Source organism: Acipenser ruthenus, chromosome 12, assembly GCF_902713425.1.
Source record: "Acipenser ruthenus chromosome 12, fAciRut3.2 maternal haplotype, whole genome shotgun sequence".
NCBI lineage: Eukaryota > Metazoa > Chordata > Actinopteri > Acipenseriformes > Acipenseridae > Acipenser > Acipenser ruthenus.
This window is the reverse complement of record NC_081200.1, coordinates 34,613,896-34,641,209: the sequence shown is the minus strand read 5'-3', so window position 1 is coordinate 34,641,209 and position 27,314 is coordinate 34,613,896. Positions and strand designations below refer to the sequence as shown.

General features: G+C 39.5%; 1 protein-coding gene across 8 annotated transcripts in view; it reads left to right on the top strand.

The window, feature by feature from the left end:
• Positions 1-26,539, top strand: part of LOC117417101 (E3 ubiquitin-protein ligase RNF220-like) — a 140,368-nt gene extending 113,829 nt beyond the window's left edge. For 4 of the 8 annotated variants that reach the window (XM_059034918.1, XM_059034916.1, XM_059034915.1 and 1 more), the window contains 8 exons: positions 4,917-5,013; positions 5,327-5,413; positions 5,529-5,584; positions 5,962-6,049; positions 17,464-17,572; positions 18,658-18,819; positions 19,073-19,147; positions 22,600-26,539. In XM_059034918.1, coding sequence (XP_058890901.1) covers positions 4,917-5,013; positions 5,327-5,413; positions 5,529-5,584; positions 5,962-6,049; positions 17,464-17,572; positions 18,658-18,819; positions 19,073-19,147; positions 22,600-22,671 — 746 coding nt within the window. In that variant the 3' untranslated portion in view covers positions 22,672-26,539. The remainder of the gene's footprint in view (positions 1-4,916; positions 5,014-5,326; positions 5,414-5,528; positions 5,585-5,961; positions 6,050-17,463; positions 17,573-18,657; positions 18,820-19,072; positions 19,148-22,599) is intronic. The other 4 variants (XM_034028883.3, XM_059034919.1, XM_059034917.1 and 1 more) reach the window with 1 other exon arrangement.
• Positions 26,540-27,314: the final 775 nt, after the last annotated feature.

Genomic DNA, 27,314 nt, shown 5'->3' with positions numbered 1-27,314 from the left:
AGCTATCTTCGATTTGGTCTGTTTGTATGTTCTACCTCGAGGTCTAGCCCTGGACAGATTGTCCTGAATTCAACCCGTGTAGCAGCCTTTTAGAATCGCCAGAGCAGCTGGATCTGAATTTAATAATCAAGGCAGGTTTGATACAACCTTACCTTGGAGAGAGTCACTCAAAGCTGCCAAGTAATGTGTGTGAGTGTTTTTATTTATTTATTTATTTATTTATTCATTCATTCTTTAACTGTGGATTAGCTGCCAACTATAAAACTGGACTGAGCCTGTAATAAAAACTGGCGAGTTGCTTCAAACCCCATTGCTGAGGAGCCTGGTCTTTCATTTTTGTTAAATGTTTAAACTTCCCTTGCTAGTGAGGTAGGTGAGCAGACACCTCACGCCAAAATATGTTAAACAAACAGCGTGCACCAGCTCCAGATATCAGATAGATTAAGGCAAGTAATTTAGTGCAAGTCATCACACACAGGGTTTAAGTAGATTTGAGATCACTGTGTATCATGAATAGCCTGAAATGCCTGTGAACTAATTTAAGAGAGGTGTCTGGATATTCAGCAAACCTAGCAGAGGCCATCATTGTGTTGTGCTGCCAGAACAAGTACATATGTCTCTTTTGTATCTACCTCACTAGCCTTACCTCGGCACACTTTATTGAGCAACCTCCAGCAAATGCCTAACTGTGTTTGACACACGCCAACTCCCTGCCTCCACACCGGATAATTGCGTTGTCACCTGTTCAGGAAAGTGGCAGGTGACATCGCAGTCCGATTGATTGGCTGATCATCAAGGTAGTGGCCCTGACAGCCGTCCAATCAATACAGTTTATATGAGACACTGTGATTGCATCTGTAACTAATTTTAACTTTGAAACTCCCAGGATGCCTTCCCCGTGATGCCCTCCTTCCCCACACTGACAACTTCCCCACTTCCCTTCTTTCTCTTACTCCCGACCCCCAATTTAATTTTTATTCAGGAAGCGCAATTGAATGACTTGCAAAAATCAATGGCTCCTTCTGCTGCAGTCTCACATCTGTGAGCCCACCATGCATGGCTAACTATCAGTGCTGACTCCCAGATCAATATGCTGATCAATTGATTAAATTAACAGTGATTTTCTTTCTGCTCACAGCCCGCAAAAGCTCCTTGTGCCAGCCACCATTAGTGGTTAAAGTATCTATTTATTTATTTTTCTGGTTCACGTTTGCACTTTTACACAAATTAATAAAATGTAAGCCTCATTAGCAGTTTATCGCTCCCCCCCCCCCCCCCCCCTCCTCATCCCCTCTGACAGTGGTTTAACCTCAGATTGCAAGGTCATCTGGGAATACAGGCCCAAGTTATATCCTGGAGCTTGCTTGTTGCTCTTTGCAGGTAACAAGCCGTGTGTTGTGGGATATTTAGAAAGCCCACAGCCTCTTCTAGAGCCCAAAAGGGTTTAAATCCCACATAGGTAATATCTGTCTTTTTGGTCTTTTGATTATATTATCTTCAGCAGAGAACGGCAACTTTGCCAAATTGCCATGTGGAAAATTTGTTTGTCCACTGAGGGCTGTTACGACCACTACACCCATTTCATCGCCTTTCTGAACTAAGCATCATGCTGTACTAACCCTTTAAAATGCTCAGTCTGTTCTCAGCTTTTTGTTTGTGGGTTCCAGTTGAGGATCACTATTTGTCTGTGCAATACCTATTTCTTTTTATCTTTAGGTGAAGCTAACAGCAAAGGGGTGATTTATGCAGTGTGGCTATTGCTAACATGTGTTGCTAACAGCCATGGGGACCAAATAAAACTTAAAAGGTTCCTTTTTATTTGATCACTAAAAACCACTGGTGCATTTGTAAGAGATTTAATATTTGTGGCCTGTTTTATCCTCTTCTCCCAAAGTAGGACCCCATTGCATAGTGTTACTAAGAGAGGCAGTCATGGCTTGTGATCCCAGTTGACATACTTGCCTCACTGTTAAAACCCAAGATCTCCCAGCATTTAACCCTTAAGCTGTTTGGTCAGCTCATATTCCAAGTGATCCGAAGTTTGTACCTGCTGTGCTATGGTTCCTTCAACAAGCAATTGTTGCTATATATATATATATAATATATATATATAAGGAAAACTGCTGTGTACCAAAGTGATCAATAAGAAAAAAGAGAAAAGGATATTTCAGGTACTTAAGGTAGAATAATTGATTACAAATCAATTATCAGGACGTTTCGGACTACAAGTCCTTCATCGGCTGAATACAAAAAAAAACAGTCAAAACTGTATTCAGCCGATGAAGGACTTGTAGTCCGAAATGTCCTGATAATTGATTTGTAATCAGTTATTCTACCTTTTTAAGTACCTGAAATATCCTTTTCTCTTTTTCTTTTTTCTTTATATATACAGTGCCTTGCAAAAGTATTCAGACCCCTGACCAATTCTCTCATATTACTGAATTACAAATGGTACATTGAAATTTCATTCTGTTTGATATTTTATTTTAAAACACTTAAACTCAAAATCAATTATTGTAAGGTGACATTGGTTTTATGTTGGGAAATATTTTTAAGAAAAATAAAAAACTGAAATATCTTGCTTGCATAAGTATTCAACGCCCACACATTAATATTTGGTAGAGCCACCTTTCGCTGCAATAACAGCTTTAAGTCTTTTGGGGTAAGTATGTACCAGCTTTGCACATAGTGTCGGAGTGATTTTGGCCCATTCTTCTTGGCAGATTTGCTCCAGGTTGTTCAGGTTGGTTGGACGACGCTTGTGGACCGCAATTTTCAAATAGTGCCACAGATTCTCAATGGGATTGAGATCAGGACTTTGACTGGGCCACTGTAGGACATTCACCTTTTTGTTCTTGAGCCACTCCAATGTTGCTTTGGCCTTGTGCTTGGGATCATTGTCCTGCTGAAAGGTGAATTTCCTCCCAAGCTTCAGTTTTTTAGAGGACTGAAGCAGGTTCTCTTGCAGTATTTCCCTGTATTTTGCTCCATCCATTCTTCTTTCAATTTTAACAAGATGCCCAGTCCCTGCTGATGAGAAGCATCCCCACAGCATGATGCTGCCACCACCATACTTCACTGTAGGGATGGTGTGTCTTGAGGCATAGGCAGTGTTAGGTTTGCGCCACACATAGCGCTTTGTTTTGGCCAAAAAGCTCTATCTTGGTCTCATCTGACCACAAAACCTTTTCCCACATCGCAGCTGGGTCACTCTCATGCTTTCTGGCAAACTCCAGATGTGCTTTCAGATGGTACTTTTTGAGTAACGGCTTCTTTCTTGCCACCCTCCCATACAGGCCAGTGTTATGCAGAGCTCTTGATATGGTTGACTGGTGCACCATTACTCCACTCCCAGCCACTGAACTCTGTAGCTCCTTCAAAGTGATTGTTGGCCCCTCTGTGGCTTCTCTCACAAGTCTCCTTCTTGTTTGAGTGCTGAGTTTTGAGGGACAGCCTTTTCTTGGCAGTGCCTGGGTGGTGTGATGCAGCTTCCACTTCCTGATTATTGATCCAACTGTGCTCACTGGGATATCCAAACACTTGGATATTATTTTGTACCCTTTCCCTAATCTATGCATTTGTATTACTTTATCTCTGACTTCTGTAGAATGCTCTTTGGTCTTCATTTTCCTTCACATTCACAGCCTGACCAATGATCCTTCAACAGTGGGGTTTTTATCCAGAAAATGTGACAGCAACTTTAATGGTTCACAGGTGGGGCCAATGGTAAGGTAATTGTGTCCTCGTTAGGCAATTTCTTTCATCGGTGTAAACTGGGAGCTTCCACAGCACAGGGGTTGAATACTTATGCAAGCAAGAAATTTCGGTTTTTTATTTTTCTTAAAAATATTTCCCAACATAAAACCAATGTCACCTTACAATAATTGATTTTGAGTTTCAGTGTTTTAAAATAAAATATCAAACAGAATGAAATTTCAATGTACCATTTGTAATGCAGTAGTATGAGAGAATTCTGGATACATTTGCAAGGCACTGTATATATATATATATATATATATATAGTAAGTGTAATGGCAGGTCCGTTTGAGTAGCACATGGACTTTATTATTTATTTTAAATGCTTTCCCAGGGCATCTAAAAGTTTACTTCCAGCCGACGAGACTCGTTGGTTGAATAGTCTATTTTTAAAATATGAATCATTTGTTTTGGACCAGGTTACAACCAAAAAACTGCATTATTGTGTGAGGGACAGTTTGGGCTGATGTGGAACTGTCTAGCCTTGTAATCGGTTTGCTGAAGTGATGTAGGCACAGCCTCTCCTCCACCTTTTAGTGCTGATTGTCAGAAGACAGAAAGGCTGGTGTATGCAGTGGTGTTAGAGAGAGAGAGTCCTTCAGTAAAGCTGAAAGGTGCACTCCGATTGAATGGGGAGTTTTGTCTCCCTGCTCATCACCAGATTTTATAGAGGTGCCACTCATCGGCCAGCCTGGAATTACTTGTCACAGTGTGTGACGGCTCGCTGACAGAACTGGGAACCGGCGTATTACTTTTGTTTTTTCTCGACTGACTGTTTGTGGTTTAAGGAGGACGTGGCAGAGGAGAGGAGATTAGGAAAGATCATGCAGAGGAGCATGCATCTGGGGCTGGTACTCTTTCATACCCTTTCATCTTAAACATCATCATCATTATTTACATGTTCTGAATCATTATTAAAGAAATATAGGAATAAATAACGTCCTCAACAACCACAGCTATTGTGGGAACAGACAGAAGTGTGCTCTTGGTGAGAGATTTATTTAGGCTTAAGTAGAATGGAAAGGTTGTTAGACTGCTTCAGGTTGCAGTGCGCAAGTTACCAGGTTTACTTGATGGTATGAGTGGACCCAGGATTTCTAATAAGGGTAGTGGAGGTATATCACCAGGTGGATTAACAGTCTCCTCTGTCTGCCCTGCAGGAACTGGCTTTGTGACATGTAGCACTAAAGAAAACCACGACAGTGACGCAGATCTGGATGTGGATGGGGATGACACGTTGGAGTACGGAAAAGCGCAGTATCCTTTAAACCACCAGTGTTTCATACACTAATGACATGGCTCTCTGCACGTGCTGCAAATCCTTGTCATTGATGAACAGAAAGCTACAAATGCAATTTTAATATTATAACGGAGAAGCTGGTGGAGTCACCAGAGTTCAAATGTCACAGTATTACAATGTCTGAAAAACAAAGAAGAAAAAAACATGACGGCCAATTAGAGAATTGGAGATTGAGATCTCTCCCTCTTATCTAGGCTCCCCTGTCTAGGAATATCTCTCAACCTGTTGAATTGCACTTGGCTTCTTGTTTCCTTAACCATTTGCGTTCAGGTACACAGAAGCAGACGTTATACCGTGTTCAGGAGAGGAGCCAGGAGAAGCCAAAGAGAGAGAAGCATTGCGAGGCGCTGTTTTAAAGTACATTTTACCATTTATTTTATAATTCATCTTATGAATTTGAAAGACTGCAAGATGTTCAGGTGACTATTTGTAATCCTCAATAAACCCCTTTTTTTTTTTTTGGGCTTTCTAGTGGCGGCACGCCCTCCACCAGAATAACGCCAGAGTTTTCTAAATGGGCCAGCGATGGTGAGTAGAGCAGTGTGTCCTCAGGTTTGTTTGTATAGCCATTGGTCTGGCTGTTTCTGCCATGTTTGACTGTAACCTGTATATCTATGTTTAATAGATTAAATGTTTAAACCTTTTGTGTCCATGGTTATTTCCACCTTAAACTGTCATACACATTTTTTAATTTGCCGGAGGTAGTCCCAAGATGATTGGGTCTGTGAAACCATCTTTTACTGTTTTGAAAGCCATTCCTACCTTTCATAAGCACAGTGAAAAGGAAGACGTTTATACTCCCCTGTTTTGCAGTGTGATGAACCGCATCAGACAGCAGGCTTTGGGGTTTCTTGGTGTCATGGCAGGGGTTCAAGGCTGATGTCCTGTTTTCTCTCTACCTATAGAAATGCCCTCAACGAGTAATGGGGAGAGCAGCAAGCAGGAGGCTGCCTCGACAGCGCAGAAGACATGTAAAAACAGTGATATTGACAAGTAAGTGACAACAGGGCAAGGTGGGGAAGTACACCTGCTGAACTTGGGGTGGGGTGCTTGTGATTCCAAATCTGTTCCCTTGATCTGCTTAACCCTTCTTCTTTTGGAATTGCGTATTTCTTTCAAACGTATATGTCCCCCCTCCATTGTCAGTTTAGCCTGGCAGACTTTGCAGATCAAAGTATATTTTTTTTAGTTCCTTATTCTGTACGGAACATTGCTGAAAGATTGCTGGGAGTTAATACACTGAACTGGATTAAAAGCAGTTGTCAAAAAACGTATTTGCTAGTGGGTGTAGAAGCGTACATGATTCGACTGTGTTTTACATGTCCGAGTAAATCTTCTCAGTTCTGCTCTGAACATTCACTAGATCTACTTTTAGAAGGGCATTTTATTTATCTGTTTTATCATTTAACTGGTCCCCTTTTTTTGTATTGATTTTTAGCAGGCAGTAATTTTGCTTGGTGGAGCATGTGAGCAAGATTTCGAGCAGTACAATTTCTTACTTTCATCATCTTGTTATATTGTTCAGCACCACTTGCCTGCCTGACCCCAAGTGGGTTTGGCACTAAACTGAGGTGTAGTGGTGATTGATTTTGTGTTGCGACTCATAAAATGGTAATTAAAACAGCACATGCCTGTTTATAAATCCAAAGGATACATCAGTGGCAGCTGGGCTTACTGTATGTAGCAGTACATGTTAAACACATGTAGTGTGTTTGACGCAATCACACATATCTGAGATTAGAGATGTTTTAAAAATGTGTATCTTTTAGATGTAGCACTTTTTATATACGTTTGATATAAATATTACTACAAAACCACATCTTGCAAGATATTTCAGTTAACCTATTTTGAGCTTGCATTAAGGTATTCATTTATATCAACATTTAAAAGATTAATTTTCTGATTTCCTTTTAACCAGGGGCTTCTGCTGTCCCACAAATAAAATTATGCTAACTTTCTTGTTTCTGCAATGAGGTGCATGAAACCGGCTTTATAATTTTCTTTGGGTTAGATCTTGTCATCCAAATTGTCAGTTTCCTCTTTGTGATACTTGAGTCACTCTCAAATGTATTTTAAGAAGAAACCCTTTGAACAACTGCTCAATTCCTTGTGTACCTTAAAGGGTACATAAGGACATTTTTGTGTTACTGTGTTACATGTTCCTATGTGTTGCTACAACTGTTTACATAAGGTGTGTGTGTGTGTGTTGAATTTTTTTTTTTTTTTTTTACATTTTGACCACTTTTAAATTGCATTCCCTGCCTCAAGATGTCTTCCCATGTACCTGCATGGACCTCTCAGAACTACATTTTCCATCATCCTCCTGCTCACTGGTAAATCCATCTCCGTTACATATGAGCAGGAGGATGATGGGAAATGTAGTTCTGAAAGGTACATGGGAAGCCACCTTGAGGCAGGGAATGCAATTTAAAAGTTTAAAAAAGTGGTCAAAATGTAAAAAAAAATAAAAAATAAAATGTAAAACAATACACACACCTTACATAAACAGTTGTAGCAACACATGGGAACATGTAACACAATACAATAAAAAGGTCCTTATGTACCCTTTAAGGGGTTAAATAGGGAGGGTGGTGTGTAACCCTAGTATTGTGAAATATTTAATAAATCCCACTGTTCTCTTGACAAAGTGAGATCTCACAGCAGCCTGGCTTTTTTCTTTCAAGCAGGACCTGTGATTCAATCTAACCTCACCCGAGAGAGAGGAAGCTAGCTGAGCTGGCGCTGTCAGCAAATACATTTAAATAACCTGTAAATGTAAAAGGGCAGCCTCCTCATTCCCCTTTCTCCCTGTCCTCATCCATATCCCCAGACATCTGCTTGTATTAAACAATTCCCATCCCCGTGTTCAAGCAGCCCACTTGCCTGGCCTGCACCTGTGTGCTTGTGTGTGCACGAATCCACTAACTGAATTGGTAATTGGGGTCAGAGCTCTGTTGCTGGTGGAAAGAGGGATGGGAGGAAGTGGTGGTTGTGGAGGGGGGGGGCTGTTTTTAGTGCTCATTGGCAACTGAAACATGTCTTGAATAACATTGAGCTACGTTGATTCATACATACTATCCATTTCTTTGTCACATCTGCCTAAACTAGATACCTACCTCAGATATAGAGGATAACCCTAAAGGAGTCTCTTTTCTGCTGTGTATATGTGCCTGTATGTCCCGAGGCACAGCAGGGTTTACCTAACTGGTCTTAATGCATTTTAAAAAAATTATAATTATGGTGTGAAGACTTGGGTAGCTGTGTTTATAGGAAATGGTTGTTTACTACCAAACACAGCATATATGCTACATGATTTTGTAAGCTTACTAATTCAAATTGTTTAATATACAGAAGCAAATACCATTGAAAATGTAGCATATTTAAAAAAAAAAAAAAGGAAATAAAGAATTACTGAAAAGATTTGTATATTCTGTTATTCATGAAGTAAGAGGTGAAATAAGATTTGTACATGTTTGCATACACTGGGTCTTAGTTAAAACCCAAGCTGTTTGTACATCGTGCCAGTGATCTACCAGGTCAGCTCATGTGTTTGAAGCTGAATCGACCACTTTAGGGTTTAGAAGATGGTGGCACTCCAGTAACAGCCTAAATATGTGTCCTTTTAATTCACTAATCAATTAATTGACTTGCTAATAAAGTCATTACTCTCTGTTAAATGAAATCCATACATGATGAAAAGCAAATATTTACAAGATAAGCAGCCGCCAGATCTTTAATATAATAAATGCGAAGTAGAGCACAGGCAGGATAGCTGTGGTATTGATCTGCTACTAAGGAATCATTATCAAACTAGAGATGACATATTTATCAGAGCATTTTCTGGTGCCTTCTATTTTTAAGATGGTAAAAGTGGGGGGTGGGTGGGAAACTCATAGACCTGAGTTTCTTGTTAAAAAATAATAATAATAATAAATAAATAAATTGCTTTTCTGTTCTAGCATGGCCCTGTATCTATGTGAACTCTAGATGAGATGTACACCTGCACACCTCTTGCATTCAGTTGTGTGAATCTGAATTGTACTGTTTTCTTTACAGTTTTTGATGTTCAGTCTGTAATGCAGAGGGGAGACTCGGTGAACAGCCATGTGGTTCTAAATGTAGCAGTTGAAGCCTGACAGCTCAGATTGATTCATTGCGGCCTGTCGAGGTCGGTCTCCCTCTCTCCCGCCAGCCGCAGAGAATGCCTCTGGCATGATGTACGGACATTAAACGTTTTAGCCAGCCGAGGCATGAATCATTCCAGCTGTTTGGTGTCAGTGTTAAAGTAAACAAGGAGAAGGGCCTCTGATTCCGATCGGAGTCGCTGGCTTTATTAGCTTAGTGCTGCTTGAGACATGACGCATGGATGTTTGGTTCATATTTCGCTTAATATTTCCAGCGTTCGCTTTTTGCACTCCAGAAGAGTAGCGGCCCATCTTGGTTTGCTTTTATTTTAAGGGTTGGGGAGGAGTAATAAATCAGGATGATGATATCATTAATCAAGATGTTTGGGAGGGGCAGGGGGTACAGGAGCCGCAGCTGGTATTGCTTTTGTATGGCGTAATTAACTCTTTGAGGATTACTGTACAGAGGATACTACAAAAAGGGGTGTGTGTGTAGCCTTAATAAGGTGAGACTAATGTTTCTCTTTTTTGTGATGGATTAGGTTTGGGTAAGAGGTGCTGGATTGATGACGCTGGCAACTAAGCCCTCTTGTTTATAACTGCTGAGTGATGTGTGGGTTATTTCATTATTTTTTTGTTATAATTCTCTAACCCTTCACATCAGAAACCCCATGCAAGTTTTAAGTATAACTTATATATAGGTAAAGGCGGGAAAGGGTAATACAATTAACCTTTATCAGTATGTTTTTAAAATTTTTTTTTTTTTTTTTTTTTTTTTTTAAATTAGTTTAACAAAAAAAATATTTTAAAATGTATTAAAAAATAAAAATGTGGATCCAGTGAGCGGACTATAAATTGAATTTGTGTCTGCCCCTAGACAATATGTTTGTGAGGCTGTACAGTGAAATCTCCTTGATGTGTTCAGTGAGCAGTTTCTATCCCATATGGGTAATGATCTCAGAGTCCTGAGGTCGGCCCCAGCCCTGCTCTTTCCAGATAAGATAAATGAGACTTTCAATGCTGGCAATCTGATTGTCGCAAAATTTCATGCTTAGCTTGAAACAATGGTTAAAATTTCCATGTAGCTCAGGAAGTAATTGAATCTGTCCTCAATTTATAAATGATGACTCTCAACCCTCTTGCCCCCCTTGATCCCCCACACCAGAGTGAAAAATTGTACAATTTCTTCCCTTCGTAATACAATTTATATTCGAAGTTCAGAGCCTTACACATACGGTTATGCTGGAGTCAATTTTCATTATCCTGTGTCACTTTAAATACTTGTTAAACAGATGAGTCTTAAAGTGGAGGGGGTGGGGGCTGCAATCCTGTATACACACTTGAGCCTATGATGAGACATAAACAACCTTTTTGATATTCAAGATTTCACCATTTTACCCAATTAAACCAATTGTATGTCCTTACCTATAAAGCTAGAATCATAAAAAAAACATACTACATTCTAACTGATCAGAACAAGGACATAGAGAAGACGTTACGACTTGGAAAATAAATAGTATCATTAAAAGGAATATTTATTTCTGAAGCAATTTTGGCATGGTTTTGACTGTTCAAAATATTTAAGAAAAGTCTGATCTTTAATTAAACCCTATTTAACCCTGTGCTGCTCAGACCAATCAATGGAATTGTGAGGCACCAAGCATCGATTGGAGAAGTCACATAGAAACAGGGTTTTAGGGGGCTGCCGGTGAGAAATCACCCAGAGCTCACTCAGTTTTACTGTACTATACTGTCTTTCCCTATATTTTGTGGTCATGTTCCGTTCCAACTCAAAAACCTGTAGCATCTGTAATGGTTGTATGCATGCTCACTGGGTCTTAGTAAGAACTAGGCCATGGGGAACAATATTGGCAGCTACTCACTAAGTGAGTGAAATATGGAATATGATTCTGGAGAATATTGTGAAGGTAATTGCCCTAAACATGATGATTGGCCTATACAGATGCTATTCCTAATACTTTACAATCAATTCAGCTGCATGATGCTGTCTTCCGGGACCCATAGACCACTAATTTTAAAGATGTTAACATGAGACAGTGACGAGTCATATAATCGCACTTCTAGACACTACCACGAGCTTGCACAGTGAGATATACAAGACAGGGCTAGATAAACACGGATCTGAATAGATTGATATTGAAAGATCAAATGGAGAGCGAGAGGTTGACTATAGATAAAGATTATAAATAGATTGACAGAGACACAGAGAAGTAAATGGGGAGCAGATTGCAGAAACAGGAAAGTGCTTGTTAACCCTAACTGATGGCCTGTGAGTGCAGAATGGAAATGACTTGGAAGATGACAAACTTTTAAACACATGATTTAAAAGTTACCGTAAATCTTCAAATAATCGCCGGTCTCCAATACTCGCCGGGTCTCTAATAAGCACTGGGGCTTCTGGGAAATATGGTAAATAGACGCCCGTTCTCTTAAATGCCGGGTTATGAATAATAATATAATGCGCGTCATACTGAATGTTCCAGACAACACACACACGTGGTTGTACAGCGAGCTTACCAATGTGTTTTTCAACAGCGATGAAGAGACCCCGAGGCTCAGTATGAATGATAAGAAAACTGAATTTAATTTATTTTAAAAGGTACACGTATCAGGTTTATGACGTTATTAATTTTAAAACCAGTTGTGAAGTTTTTTTTGAGTGTGCTGAAAGTAAGTAAAATACAAACTTGTTTTCTGATATTAACAGGGTTGCCTTTTAGTGTATTTGTACGTGTTTTATTTTTTTGTGTTAACAGTGCATTTGAGTCTTGTAATGAATATTCGTATTTTGCTCCTTTTCCAGTGTTCTTATTTATCAATGTACACGTTATAAAAACAAATTAGTCCCTGTTGCTTTGATTTTGTGATAACACTGGTACTTGTATTGATTTTATTGTTAATCTTTAAACAGTTTGAAGCATTTTTTCGTATTAACACAGTATTTCATGCGGTTGTTTTGCAATGAAGATTCGTTGCTGGTTAATTTTTCGATTATCCATGCTAACCAATGTACACGTTTTTGAGGGTGAACAATAAATGTGTTAAAAGCATGATACTTAATGCTTTTATTAATTTTAAAACCATGTTTGTTTCTTTATTGTGCTGAAAGCCTACCTTAATACACCCGTGTGTTCTGATATTTACAGGGCTGTCTAGTGGATTTTACTGTTTTTATTATTCTTACAATACAAACTGTTTTTGCCCACTGACACAACCTTTAGTGACGTTGCTGGAATGTTGTAATTTACTTATGCTGTTTCTATGAGGTTGTGTGCAGGCAGATTTTTCATGATTGGATCTGAAGTATTTGCAGATGTTAATGTTCTTGCATAATAAACGCAGAGTCTCAAATACTGGCAAATATTGTAAATAAACACCAGGGCGTTTAAAGTTTCCAGTAGGCCCATTTAAACACACTCCCATTCCATAGAAGTTTGAGCCATTCTCGGTTTTAAAGTAGTACATTTGAGCTATATGAGGTTCAAAACATAGAGGATAACAAACTTTTTGCTCACAGTAAAGCGTGGAATGGATCAGACTGCTGTATGGGACTGCAATACCGGTAAATCTTTTATATTGTTTTTCACTGAATGAACAATTTTGTGGCAGTGTGTGCTATTAGAATTGGATTAACACCAGACTGAACATGGTTGCCTTGCAGGTGCCACTGTCAAAGGAGTTGTGTGGCAAGTATCAAACAGAAAGCCAGTAGCTGAATTGAGACACAAACAGGCCAACAGTCACATTGCGGTTTAATCTTCAGTACCCTTTCCATGAATAATCCCCCCCCCCCCCCCGCTTCAGAATAAAGTGACATTAAGAAACTGATTTGCTATAAATTCCTGGTCAATAAATATTCATCAAGCGCAGAAGGAAAAGATCTTTATTGGGAAAAGTTTGACTTAGCTGAGATCTATGGAAGTATCAGCTTGTCCTAGTGTGTGGACATTTATAGGCCTGTAAAGAAAACAAACTTCTAAATGCTCCGTGCGAGAGATAGCACACCGTGCTTTATAAGCAAGCACGCTAATCAAGGCTAAATGGTTTTTTACAAGCTCCACACTAATAAGGGAAGATATTAAAGTTTTATGGACACAATGCAGATCGTAGTTTAGCGAAACGAAATGCTGATATCATCGACCAAGGACTTGAAATTGTACCATGCAAATTTGAAGTTTACTTTCTTGTGACCTTTTTTTCCTCAGGAAATTTATTTAAGTGTTTATGGCCGGGACCTGGGGAATATCTAATTTTAGTCTCACTGATTAACCAGTCATCTGAGGCTTTCAGCAATATTACAAGCTAGACCACGCTGCGTCGTTAATAATCCCTTGCGACAGAAATATAGTGGCGGTGCCTGAACATAGCTGAGACACACTGTTTTACATAGTCTATACTTAGAGAATGGTTTATCCAATTGTGATGAAAATGAGTACATTACCTTGCAGAAGTTATATATCAGAATTATTTTTTAGTCCATGATACAGTGCTTATAGTGATCAAACTGGTCATTGGGGTTGCAAAAATGTGATAATAATTTAATCCAGGAGACTAATGACAATGCATAAATCTAAGGCCCGTCTGAAATCTGCTAAAATAGTGTGTATCCAGTGAGATTGCGAGGGGATGCAAGGCTGCCCACCCGGGACTAATCAATCTGTGCACAGTTAGACAGCAGACGCGCTGGGGTCTGTAACCACAGATAAAAGGCTTTGTCCCTCCTCGGCCCTGAGTGCCTTGCCTCCCAGCCACCTGTTTACCAGCTTGTAAATGACTGTTTGTTGATTTTGTTTATTAAGCACCACAGGTCAATTATGAATTCCATGGCTGCACAATATAAAATGATTTAATTAAAGGAAATTGCTTGCGATTGCCAGCTGGAATGAAGGTGAGGAGGAGGAGGAGGGGAAGTATAAAGTGTGCTGCTCCTTGGCTTAATTAGATGGCTTGGGAACAAAGATGGCACATGTGCTTGTGAGAGAAAGGGGGATAGATCGGTGGAAACGTTTTAACAAATAATTTTTCTGGAGTCAGTCCTGTGGAAGATTTGTGGACGTGATAATTATTTGTTAATGATGACATTGGATTCTGTTAGAGCTAGGAAAGAGGAGGATTAACTACTTTTTAAATATTTTTTATAAATAGCCCAGGCCTCTTCTGGGTTCAAGTCGTGTCTAGAATTCTACTCCGTACAGGTATCTGGTGCAAAATGAGTTTAAGCAGTTGTGTTTGACATTGGTCACCCCAGCTTCTTGCCTACGCATAACATATCTAACATTAGTTTTTTCAGCTTGGAAGGTAGGGGGAGAGTTCATTGGCAGAGTTCATTGAGCTCTGTGGGGTTGCTCAATCTGTTGGTCTACCTATGCAGCGCCATGCCTTGGGAAACAGGGCACATAGAGGGAGATTTAGCCAGCTAAGGAATGTCAGGTCCCTGTGCCTTCTCACTGGCACTCAATTAATGCATAGCAGAACTCTGCATTCACTGTTGGCTTGACATCCCAGCTCCCTCTCAATCAAACAGTGATGAGGATGATAATGGTGTCCTCATTGTTATGGGGCACAAGCCAGTAATAAATGAATGAATCAGAAAGCACTCGAACAGTGCATCGGCTAATGCGAAAACTGGCATGGAGGGGTGATGCAATGTTAAATCAATAGGGGACTGTAGATCAGAGCTCCATCTGGCTGGAAAATTACCGAATTGCCATAAGCATCACACTGGTGCGATGCTGGACAATCAATGACAAGGGTATTGATTTAGTTATTATAAGTTTATATGCTGTAGACAGTGTTAAATATACATTTACATGCCAAGGGCATTAATCACCCGGTATTTAGCAGGGGGGACAGAGCAAACCACAAGGTGCAGGATGTAAAGTGTGTGCTGGTAATCCTTGCTACTCGCAGGCTTCAGGGAGACTGGTGTTTCGTTAAGCAGGATGTGCCAACAAGATGGATGTGATCTGCCAGTAAGGTTTGGGGATATCAGACATAGTGGTACCAACCTTTAATGGAGCGAAATGACAACACACTTACTGTTTCAACTTTTTGTTGATGTGCAAGGATAGAGTTGTTTGCATCACGCAGGCATCTACAGTGGTTTTCAGAAGTATTCACCCCCTACCAATAATGTCAGATTTTGTTGAATTACAAATAATTTATGCACTTTTTTTCAAACAATTTTTTTATTCAAAGTTGTAGTGGTTAAACTGAGCACTGTTATATGAGGAGGACTTTAAATGTCAGCAAAACTTGCAAAGAAAATGTACAAAATGAACTTGGTAGAAGCACCTTTTGCAGCAATTACTCCTATGAGTCTTTTTGGATAGGTCTCTACTACTTTGCACAGTAGGATGGTGAAATTTTTGCCCATTCTTCATGGGAAAATTGCTCCAGTTCTGATAAGTTTGTTGGGGATCATTGATGGACTGCAGTCTTAAAGTCTCGCCATACATTTTTGATTGGATTCAAGTCAGGACTTTGACTGGGCCACTCAAGAACATTAATTCTCTTCTTGTTCAACCACTCCAGTGTGGCTTAGGCTTTGTGCTTCGGGTCATTGTCCTGCTGAAATGTGAATTTCCTCCCCAGTTTCAGTGTCTTGGCTGTACTTAACACCATCCATTCTCCCCTCTATCCTGACAAGCTTCCCAGTCTCTGCTGAGGAGCATCCCCATAACATGATGCTGCCACCACCATGCTTGACAGTTGGGATGGTGTTGACTGGGTGATGTGCAGTGTTGGGCTTTCGCCAGACATAACGCTCGGAATTCAGACCGAAAAGTTCAATTTTTGTCTTGTCTGACCACAAAACCTTTTCCCACATGTCTGCAGTATCATCTGATTTCTTTTTCGCAAACTCCATACATGCTTTAAGATGAGGCTTTTTGAGTAATGGCTTCTTTCTTGCCACCTGTCCATATAGGCCAGCATTGTGTAGGGACCAGCTTATTGTTGACATGTGAACACTGACTCCCATCTCAGACACAGATTTCTCAAGGTCATTGTTGGCTTCAGAGTGACATCCTGAACCAGTTTCCTGCTTGCCCGGCTGCTCAGTTTGGGAGAGTGACCTGATCTGGGTAGTGTCTGGGTGGTATGATGCATCTTCCACTTAATGATGGACTTCACTGTGCTGAGAGGGATAATCAGCGCCTTTGAAATTTTCTTGTACCCTTCTCCTGCTCTGTGCCTCTCTACCACTTTATCCCTGACTTGTTTCGAAAACTCCTTGGTCTTCATGGTTGCTTTGTTGGATCACTATGTGAGTTGCAGCTTGAAAGTCTTTATATACCTGAGGGAAATTATCTACAAGTTAAATCACTTTGAGTACACACAGGCTGAAACCATTTCACTAATTTTGTGACCTTTCAAACAAATAATTTGCACCTGAGCTGATTTAGGGCTGCAGTAGCAAAGGGGTTGAATACTTATGCAACTGAGATTAATCTGTTTTTCTCTGTAAATCTTACTTATTTATATTCTATATGCATTTTTTTACTTTATCAATGTGGAGTAGTTTGTGTAGATTCTACATGTAAAGTCTAATTTGAAAGCGTCGTGGAGTACGCTCAGGTGCCAACAAAATGTGAAAACTTTGCAGGGGGGTGAATACTTCTGCAACCACTGTATATTGTATTTGAACACCTGTTTTGTTTACAGCTAAAATTCCAAGGGTTTTTGTGAAAGAATTAAAAACATCTCTCTTGGCTTGGCTTCATATTGGTCCCCCATCTTAATGGTCTGAAACCCCACATGTTGGCCAGCCTTGCCCAGGGCAAAGAGTGCAGTGTGTGATCTAAATGTCAGCCCTAATATATATTTTTAATAAACACCGGAACTGGCTGTGCACTATACTCAAATATCCATTCACTGACATTTCAAGTGAGCAAGAACAAAATCAAGAATAAAGTAGTTGCCACATTTCAGCATTCTTGACGCACAAACAAAAACAGAATGCTGATATTTTTTTCTGTAGATTGCAGCTGTAACTCATGTGGTGTGTTTTACTATTTCATCTTTCAAGAATTGAATTGATAACAGTTGTGACTGCCAATGTCATTACAACCTTCATAGGCCTCCTGCCATTCCTATCCATCCCCTTAAACTCAAATGCAATTTTCAAACAACAACGTGCAAGTTTTTGCATGCTGTATGTGCTACGCTGTATAAAGTGTGCTTGTGCTGCAGGAATGATATGATATTTACAGTTGTTACGGGATTGACAGTGTTTCTTGACCAATGCCTCATCCCTCCCAGGATTACAGAAGACTCAACAGTGACGACATTGGAAGCACTAAAGGCTCGTATCAGAGAGCTCGAGAGACAGCTGGCACGAGGGGACCGGTATAAGTGTCTCATCTGTATGGTAAGGCTATATACAGCGATACTGTCTTGTCTTTCTGTCTTGCCAGTCTGTCTGTGTAACAACATTTTTAGGGCATGAGTTTTTAGTGAAGTTTAATTTCCAGTTTGTTCGTTTTTCAAACTTGTAAAGTATAAAATTATATTTTAGGTGGGTGGGGTTGTGTGTGAAGAGAGTTGTATCTCAGCATTTGAATCAATAATTGTTTTGTGTTACTTGAACAAAATAGAGAGTCCAATATCCAAGCTTGAATTGGATGGTATTCGATTAAATTATGTAACTCCTAACACCACTTATTTATGTGAGGCATTTAAAAATGAGCTGTGAGCTCAGACAAACAAGACATACCGAAGACATACCGATCCTCCCCTGTGCTGTAGAGGGCATTGCTTCTGAGTGAGCATGCTGAAAAAGGCGGCCCTGTGTTGTGTGTGTGTTTTTTTTTTGTTTTGTTTTTTTGTTTTTTTGTAAGAATGCCTGGAAAGATGAGCAACAGCAGAAACTACAATACATACCCATAATCAGTGGTCATTCAACGCCACCTAGCGGATAGTTAATGTATTACATGCAGTTCTTTACAATGCAAGTGCATTACAGTGGACCAATCCTCCTCCTCTTAAGAAGGGGAGGGTGGTTTGAGAATTCTGAAACATGCACTATTAACACAGTGCCCTTCTCTATTACTGTTTTTGAAGAAGAACCCATGGAAGTTGAGGTTGACGTCACAAAGCTGTGTTGAGTTCTGTTATGAATAAAATAGTGTGATTTTCATAAAACTGTTCTAGACTGTTGGCTTCTTTAACAGTCTAGAACCGTATTAATAAATGTAAAACTTTATTTTATCCGTTTAACAGACTTGGAAGTTTATGAATAGAACACGTCAGTTGGTAGTAAAAGTAAAATAGCTCTAATTTTCTAATAGGTGTAATTATGTTTTGTTTGGTTTATGTAGATAAAAACCACTGTGGTAGCTATAGTACTGGAAGGCTTTATCTGCCATTTATTGTGTGTGTGTGCGTTTGTTTGTCTGTTTTCTACTTTTAGTTTCCACATTCTTGTGCTCAGTGCTGCTTTTGAATTCCTTCCAGCGGAAGAAATTCCTAACAAGTGCTGAAGACAAGAATATGGAACCCGAAAGTAACAAATCTGACAGTCGGGGCGCAAAGAAACTCCCGCTCAGCATATACTGTTTATATAGAGGATACATAATGGGGTGCAGTGGAGTAAAACGGGTGTCCCCACCCATGAGGGTAAGACTTTCTTCTCTTGCCATGGGTTGGAATGGAGAGTGAAGATGAAATCATCATGTTGTCTTCAGAGTCGTGTTGCTTATTGCCTCTGCAGCGCTGCTACATCTGTAACGTCTGTCATGCTGTATTTATTAACCCTTTGTTTTACCAATGTACAAACACACTTGGCATGTGTTAAGATTATTTGGTTTTAAAGCCATGTTGGTTATCTCTCTCTCTTTTATTAATATATTGATTTGTTTTTTGTTGTCAGGATTCCTTCACAATGCCCCTGACCTCTATTCAGTGCTGGCACGTACACTGTGAAGAGTGCTGGCTTCGGACTTTGGTAAGAGTCTTCATCATTGAATCATTTTCTCACCATTGCTAATGGTGTGTTTTTAGGTTAAAACTCAGTAATGTATTAGAATTGCTGTAATATATTTTCTCCAGAGATTAAAAAAGTTGAACGAGAAACACGCTTTCAGGATTTATTTTTCTGTCTGTGTTACTGGTATTTCCCATTGACCCCAGATCTCAGAAGATGTCTTCTATGGCGGTTTGCCATATACAATTAGAAGAATTAACACTGTGCCAGCAAAGCAGTCTAAAAGCATACATGTTGATGTGAGGAAACTTTAAAGAAGTGTACACATTTGAAGTAAGGAAAAGAAAAAGCAGCTTCAGAGCATGACCATTGCAGTGTGACCTCCAGAGTTTCTGATGGCTTCAGTGTGCTCCTGTGCCAAGGATGAATGTACCAAACATAAATACAAAATTAGTTCTGCTGGTCAGGATCTAGTAATAGACATTGGAGAGCATATCAATAAGTGAAGGTGCAATGGGAAGTCTGTATTTTACAACTAAAGCATGTGTTCTACAATATATGCCCCCTTGTATACCATAATACATCCTAAAACTGTTTAGTATAAATATCCCCTCCCATCTCTGCAGTTTTGGACTGGGCCTCTTTGGAGGGGAGCCAGCCTGCACAAAATGGGCTACCCCTGTAGAACTATCCTACATTGTTAACAGAAACCTGAAACTCTTTATTGATTTAAGAGCAAGTCAGATCTTCTCGCTCTCAGTCATTCCTTACTTTCCAGCACGTCCCCCAGGGGAACAGGCTCTGATTATCCACTAATACATTCTGCTACTACACAAGGAAGCAATTAATAAGAAAACGCTCATCTGTTTCGCAGCCCGGCCGTTTTCCAATATACAATTTATTAAATAAGCTCTTTTTTTTTATCACGAAGCCAACTGTTTAAAAGAAAAGGGGAGGGGGTGGGGGGGCAAGTATAAGAAATTTCTGCTTGCTGCAGCAGCTTGTTACTAATGTAGCCATTAAAACATTGCCCGAAGACAGCAATAAAAGCAACACGCTGGGGCTCCTTGCGTCTTGATCAAAGTAAATGCGTGTAATCTCGTTACTGCTGCCCTTTTTTATGAATTTAATAGAGCGCAGCAGCTGGCATACGATGTGAGAAGCCCACGCGGTACATTGTTCTCATTAAAATCAGGTAACTCCTTTGTTTTATAAGAAGAAAAGGCTGTAATTTCTTTAATAAGCTGGATTAAGGGAACTTTTTTTATTTTATTTTTTAAATTTTTTTGTATTTTTGTTTTTGTTGGAAAAGCTCTGCTCTGCCCGCAAGGGCAATAAGAAAACAACTAAGAAGTTAAAAAGAGAAATGAGAAGGGATTCTTATGTCTCCAGAACTATAAAGAACTTGTTAAAGTTAATTAAGTAACAGAGGAGCAGAGCGCCCAGGCTGACTTGGCAAAGTGCGGTTTGAACTGCTGGTTAAACATAAAGGTGGGTAGAAGCTATCTAGTGGATTTATTGGCATGTAGAACCAGAGTGTTCTCCAAATACGACCACCGTGAGTAGGTTTTTATAAAGCAGCAGTCTGGTATTTTTAAGACTGAGGACCTAGTCACCCTCCGTCCCTCTGCATATCTTACAAATAAACAAAAAGCAAAACACTTGGCTTGGCAGCGCTTCCAGCTAAAAAGAGAGCCTCAAATCCTCTTTGCACCTGTGTGCCAGAGTTAGCTTGTAGTTGATGAGCATAGTCGAGGTCTCAGCCAGGCAGGCTGGACCCCGCGATGTTTGCCAACGGGTGTGTGCTCATGTCAAGGTGCAGTCTATTCCCCCTGTGTCATGCCAAGGTCTGGACCAGTTCCCTTCCCTTCAAAGAAAGTTGATGATAGATGATGAAGCCGTTTCCTTCAACGGTTGGCAGCGATGATTGACACAGCGATGATGGAAACATACTGCAGTACCAGTGTGTTATGAAAGATTTAGAATTTCAACTTGTTTCTGGAATCAAAATATCTGTATCTCAGCTGTAAATAACAAACTCCCCCTTAATCCTGGTGTTCTATTTCAGGGCTTTTTACACTTGTAAAGCAAAGTTGGGATTTTAAATTTATCAGCTAGGAGGCAAATTGTTTCTTTTCTAACTTAATTTTTTTAACATTGCTTTTGGAGGGACTGTCTTGTCAAGGTTTATACGGAATACTGTCCATATTTCCATAAACAATTTGCTGGTCTGTTTGAAGCTTCCTTACATTGTAAGAAATGTGTGAGAAAACAACATAGGCACTAATAAATCAGGGTTGTCTAAGTCATGGTGGAGATCTGTGTGCCAGCCGCAGGGGGGGGGGGGGGGGGGGTTAAAAAGGAAAGGCTTGATCAGGTCTGCTAACCCAGCAGTGAGTTTATGATTTCTCAGGGAGCTTGACACTTGCTCTGCACTTTCCTTCATTGGCAGGCTGCCGTAGGAGGTTTGCTAGAGCTAAACTTCCTTCTTGCCGATGTCTGTGTTAAACATGCTGCGCTCCCTGCTGTCACAGAAACAGCAGCAGCTCCAATATCAGTGTGTGGGACACGGAGAAGAGATCACACACAGAGGGGCTTTTTACCCTTTAACTAAACATTGACAAAACTTAATAGTGACAGGATTGGGGAAAGACTCCTGTTGCATTTCCAGGCTTTACTACAACCGTACACATCTGAACTGTTTTGTCTAGTGCAGAGTTCATAGTAAAACCTGGAATGGGCATTAGTATCATCACTGATCACTTGATTATGTTTGTTTAAATCCAATGAAGTAATTGGATGTAGATACATATGAAATTGTAACATTTTCACCCCAGTTAACTCAATGATTGTGTAAGGGTTTGAATGTAGGGAAGGAAATTGGCTCTTCTTGGTAAATTTCCATATCTTTACTAGAATTCAGCCATTAAAACATAACTAGTGACTGAGTCAACAAGTGGAACTGAGGCAGAACAATAAAAACATGTTAATCCTTCTGCAATGAGGGGCATTAGTAACACAGTTCCACACCTTGCTCGCTGCTCCTGAATGCTAGATGGAGACAAGATTTGTAGAGTATTAACTGGGGTGTGGAAGCATTTAATAATGGTAATGTCACAGTGCAGGGCTGAAGAATTAGGAAAATTCCTATGAGACATAAACTGTAGTAACTTATTGGACCAGCTACTTTATATCTTAAATTGTATTTAAAAAAAAAAATTAAATGCTAGCAAGCCAGATTTTCTTCTAATTAATGTCAATAAATAAAGTTCTGGCTGTTTGTGGGTCAGAACGTGACCATTACTTAAATGATCCAGGGGTACGGTACCTGTGGAGTGGGTAAAATACTGTCCTGCCATCTTTTGAAACAATCATTCTTTTGCATCATTGGTAAAAATGTTCTGTTTGAATCACCTTATGACATTTCCACAAGCAGTTTAGGGTTAAACCTTATTTTCTCTCTTGTCTCCCAGGGTGCTAAGAAGCTTTGCCCACAGTGCAACACGATCACATCTCCTGGAGACCTGAGGCGTGTCTACTTGTGAAGAAGCAACTAGCTGGCTGGCCCCTCGGATGGCATATTTTAAATTTTTTGTTGTTGTATTTGAGGCCAAGTTTTTAAAGCACCTCCTAAAACTAAGAGACAAAAGACTGCCTCTCTAAAGGACGCTGTTGGAGGTGACCTTGCAAACTTGACCTCGGAAAAGAACCTGTTCATTTCTTTAGATCTTCTTGTGACAACGATATAGACCTGAAACACCCCCCTTCTTCAAAGCTGTCTTTCTGTGGTATGAACATATTCCCCTTTTTTCTCTGGTACAGAATGGCAGTATTGTTGCAGTGTTACTTGTACCAGATTTGTATGTGTTGAGCCCAAACCCCGCTCGCCCTCCTGTCATGCCACAGAGATCTAACAGGAGGTGCCAGCTGTATTGGCTGCCACTGTCATCCACCCCCCTCCCCCTGCTGCTGCTTCTGTCCCCACTTAGATCACGCTGTCCAGGAGGACCAGACTGAAGGTGGTTAAGGTTCCAGTATTTGGTAGGAGAGCATCCACAAAGACTTTGCTGGACCGCAAGACGACCTTGGGACCCCCTTCGTTATTGAGTTGTGTGCTTTTAATTTTTTCTTGTGGTGTTTTAATGAACCAAATTAAAAAGAAGAAAAAAACACAGAGAGAGCTGAAGCACATGTAATATAGTCTGTATGTTTACAGTGTTGTGTATTCATGAATAGAATTAAACACACACATCGTATATACTAAAATACTTTTTTTTTGCGTGGGGGTGAAGTTCAACATTAAGATTGGGGGACTTTTGGTCTTAAGCAGCCACCTTCTAAAGGCTTGTTGTCATTGTACAGAAAGAAAAGTGGTGTATATTTCTTCATTTAAATATAAAGCAACTGTAGTTTGAAAGAGAAGAGGAAAGATTAAAAACCCATAACTTTTAAGAAATACTTTAAATGCTTTAGACGGAAAAAACAGGTTTGTCTTTAGTCGTAGAGTATGGGCTGTTTTTAAGTTAGATCCCTGACAAAATAAAGTACGAAACTGCACAGTGAAACTGGTTGGTACTCTGAATTTGTTCCTTTTGTTTTCCTTGACACACCGCTAGCCTACATTCTCAATGTTTGTTTTTGAGGAGTGCACAGTGTACCATAATACAGAAATCACGTTTTTTTGTATAGAATTAAATTAAAATAATTCCATATACTGAAATACATGAGGGTTAAATGTACAGATTACAGGATGTTCTGAGGAAGAATGCAAAAGGTGAGTCAGTTCACTAGGGTATGTTGTGTGCTCCTTAAAATGAGCACTGAAAACAAAGAATCCTGCCTATATTTCACACCCAAGCACCTACTGCAAGCTATGTTATTCTTATACAAGATGTACAGTAGCGACACCAAGTCGCCCCAAGAGAAGCCGTCTACAGTATTTGATTCTGTGACCGTTAAAGACCCTCCTTTACCCAACAGCAGTCGAGAAGTTTTTTCTATTTGTCTTAGTTTTAAAGGCCAGGAGACAAATTGATTTTTTAAGCACTTAACATGTTAAAGGTCTAGTCAGAAAATCTTTTTTTTTTTTCAAAAACTTTTAATTCTAGGAAAGTTAACTGAGTCTTCTGCACACAAACAGAAGTAGAGATGCATGGGTAAATTCAGAACCTAAATAACCATTTCCCTGAAATTAAAAAAACAAAAACAAATCTGATCTAATGACAAACCCATACTGGGACAGTCGCGTTTATACAATTGAAGGCAATGGAAAATAGCACAACCCCGTCAGAATTTTTGAGGTGTTTACATTTGTTCATTGTACAGTTTGCTGCATCACTAATATGTATTAAAGTGCTGCCTAGTCAAACAGCTTATAATTGAAAGGGCAAAATGCTTTATCTTCCATTCCGGGATAACTGGAAACTGAAAAGAAATTATAATAACTGACTTGCAACCCTACATTTAAGTGATGCAATCTTTACAGATGTAGAGAATCTGAATAAGGAGGACTCTGAATGCCAACCACTGCACTGTACAGATTTAAACATTTATTACTTCAAATAAAGTGCCCTTTATTCTGTCAGGCTGCATATCCCAGGATAAATTAAGGTACTGGGCTGAGGGTTTGTGTGTTGGGGCCTACATGAGTGTGCAAGGCCTGTGTCATCAATGAGGCCTGTTCTAGAGGGAGGGAGTGGTAACTCTATAGTAATTTGTTGAGCAACCGTGTGCTTTGTATTTGTAAAACAATATGTATTCTGTAATAATGTTTGTTTCTATGTAAGCCGAGTAAAAGAAAAAAAAAACATAAAAGGTCCCTCACTGTATAGAAAATAAATAAAGTAGAAAGTAAGGAATATCAAGGGCTTCAGTAGTAGCCAACTTAAACTATTGTAATTCAATACAGTCAATTTCTCTGCCTCCATTTCTATTTGAATCCATTTCAAATCCCTCCCTTTAATACAGACGTGTCAAGAAAGTACCACAGCATAATTGCAAATATGTTTGCTGTTGTCTTTTGGGTTTTCCTTGCAGAAGATAAAAAAGGCAGATATTGAACCATTAAGAATATAAATCCGAAATTATTATTTATTTCTTAGCAGACGCCCTTATCCAGGGCAATTTACAGTTGTAAACAAAAATACATTTCAAGAATCACAGTACAAGTAATAATACAATTAAGAGCAAGATAAATACAATGACTTTGGTTCTAGCAAGTACAAGTATGACGAAATACCATTCAATAATGGAGCAGATAACAGTGTCAGTGATAGTTGCATCAGGATATAATTAAATACAAAATTCTACAGATTAAATAACACTTGACAGATTATAGGAATCTAAAGTACAGGATTAAATTGCACATAAAAACATTTGAACGTCCTGAATTATACTGAACACTGAATTCCACATGTATGAATTAGCACAATTGAATCTTGGGACCTACTGTATTGTCTACAGCATTCCCAATCACTACTGCAGTTTCAGAAACATCTGGTTTATCCTAATTTAGAGAAAGGGGCAGAGCAATTCCAAAGGGCCTGTTACACGGAGTAATCCTCACCAAGGACACAATCTGCCCAGGCCTTGACTGAAGCACTATCAGTTGTCTCTTATAGCATCAGTTCCAGATTGTGGTGTTTATTCAGTAGTGTCCCAGTTGTATCCCACCCCTTCGATTTGTAAAACCTCACAAACACCACTGCCTAATTTCAGTGCTAGAACCAGGGACTGCAGAGATTAAAAATAAAAGTGTAAGTATAATTCAAGTTTATGGTTTAGCAATACACTTGCAGACAGAGATTGACAGTGAAATTACCCTACTGCCGATTCAATTTACTGGATTAACCCTATGCTGCATTACGGGTCGCATGCAGGATATTTAATTAGATGGGCCTCATTACAAATTGTTTAATCGGTTTCTTACTGTTTTTAAAAAGATGTGCTTGAACTGTTTTCATTGCCACAGTGTGTGGTCCTTTTATACACTATTCACTCTTTTGTCCAGCCTGCTGGACATATAACTGGAGAAATAACAATACCATTATGCTTTTGTTTGGTTTTGAGTAATCCAGATGTTTCTTGCAGTTGCTGATGTTTGCCGTGCAACATAGGGTTAGTAACAGGGCCAATGTGCATGTTGGAATTAGTGGGGCTCTGACAGGCGATTCTCTTATTTGCATATATACTGATTATTTTGCTTGTAATATTTGGAATGTTAAGGTCTCCCTATTCTGCTATTATTACTGCTACTAGAGACTAAATCAATCTTGCCTCTAAGAAGACAAATTGCACAAGGTGGTTTCTTGAGTTGTGTCAGATGATGTGTGTCATGTATATTCTCTAAAATGGTACGTGTCTTTCCCGTTTGTAAACTACATTTGGCATCAATTAAAGGAACATAAATCTCAACTGGCTGTCCCGTGATTGTGTTCTGTGTGATTTGAACCTTTCCTGTGCTTTCTTCAAAACCAGATCGATGGCACGCTCTTTTGGCATGTGCTGCTTATAGAATTCAGAACAATGTCTGTTAAAACTGCGGGGATGATCAAGGCTGCCATGAAATAAAACACTATTTAAAATGTGCAATTACAATAAATAATGGGTTTACTTCTTAATTATTACAATACTAATGTATGAGTGGCTGTCTTTCAAAAATGTCTTTCCCTATATAGCCACCTATTGATATAAAAGCATTTCAATTACCACTGCACATGCTTCAATATAGGGCCTGTTGTCTTTTCGTGCCTAATTTTGTAACAACAAATGTGCTCCGCCTTCTTCCCTGGACTCTCTTGAGAATGATATATCTCAACAGTTCTTACCTGATTAAATAAATTGGAAAAAAAGGGAGATTCTTTATTATTTATATTAGCCACAGAGTGACAACATGATGAGGCTGAGATTGTGATATCTGTGAAACTGAAACATAAATAATAATAATACATCTAGTTTAAGTGAAGCTGGATAAATCCGGTTACATTACCTATCTACATGGGACGGTGGAGCTTTTTCAACCTTTAAGAGGGAATTATTCACAGTGGCGAGGTCCTGAAGTGCAGGTAAGTTCAGCTGGTATTTAGTTATTTATTCATGATCAGCAATTGACTTGTTTAAGACAAAGCCTCGTTTACATGTGTGTCCAGACAGGAGGACCAACAGCAAGCAGCAGTAGTTACATACATTT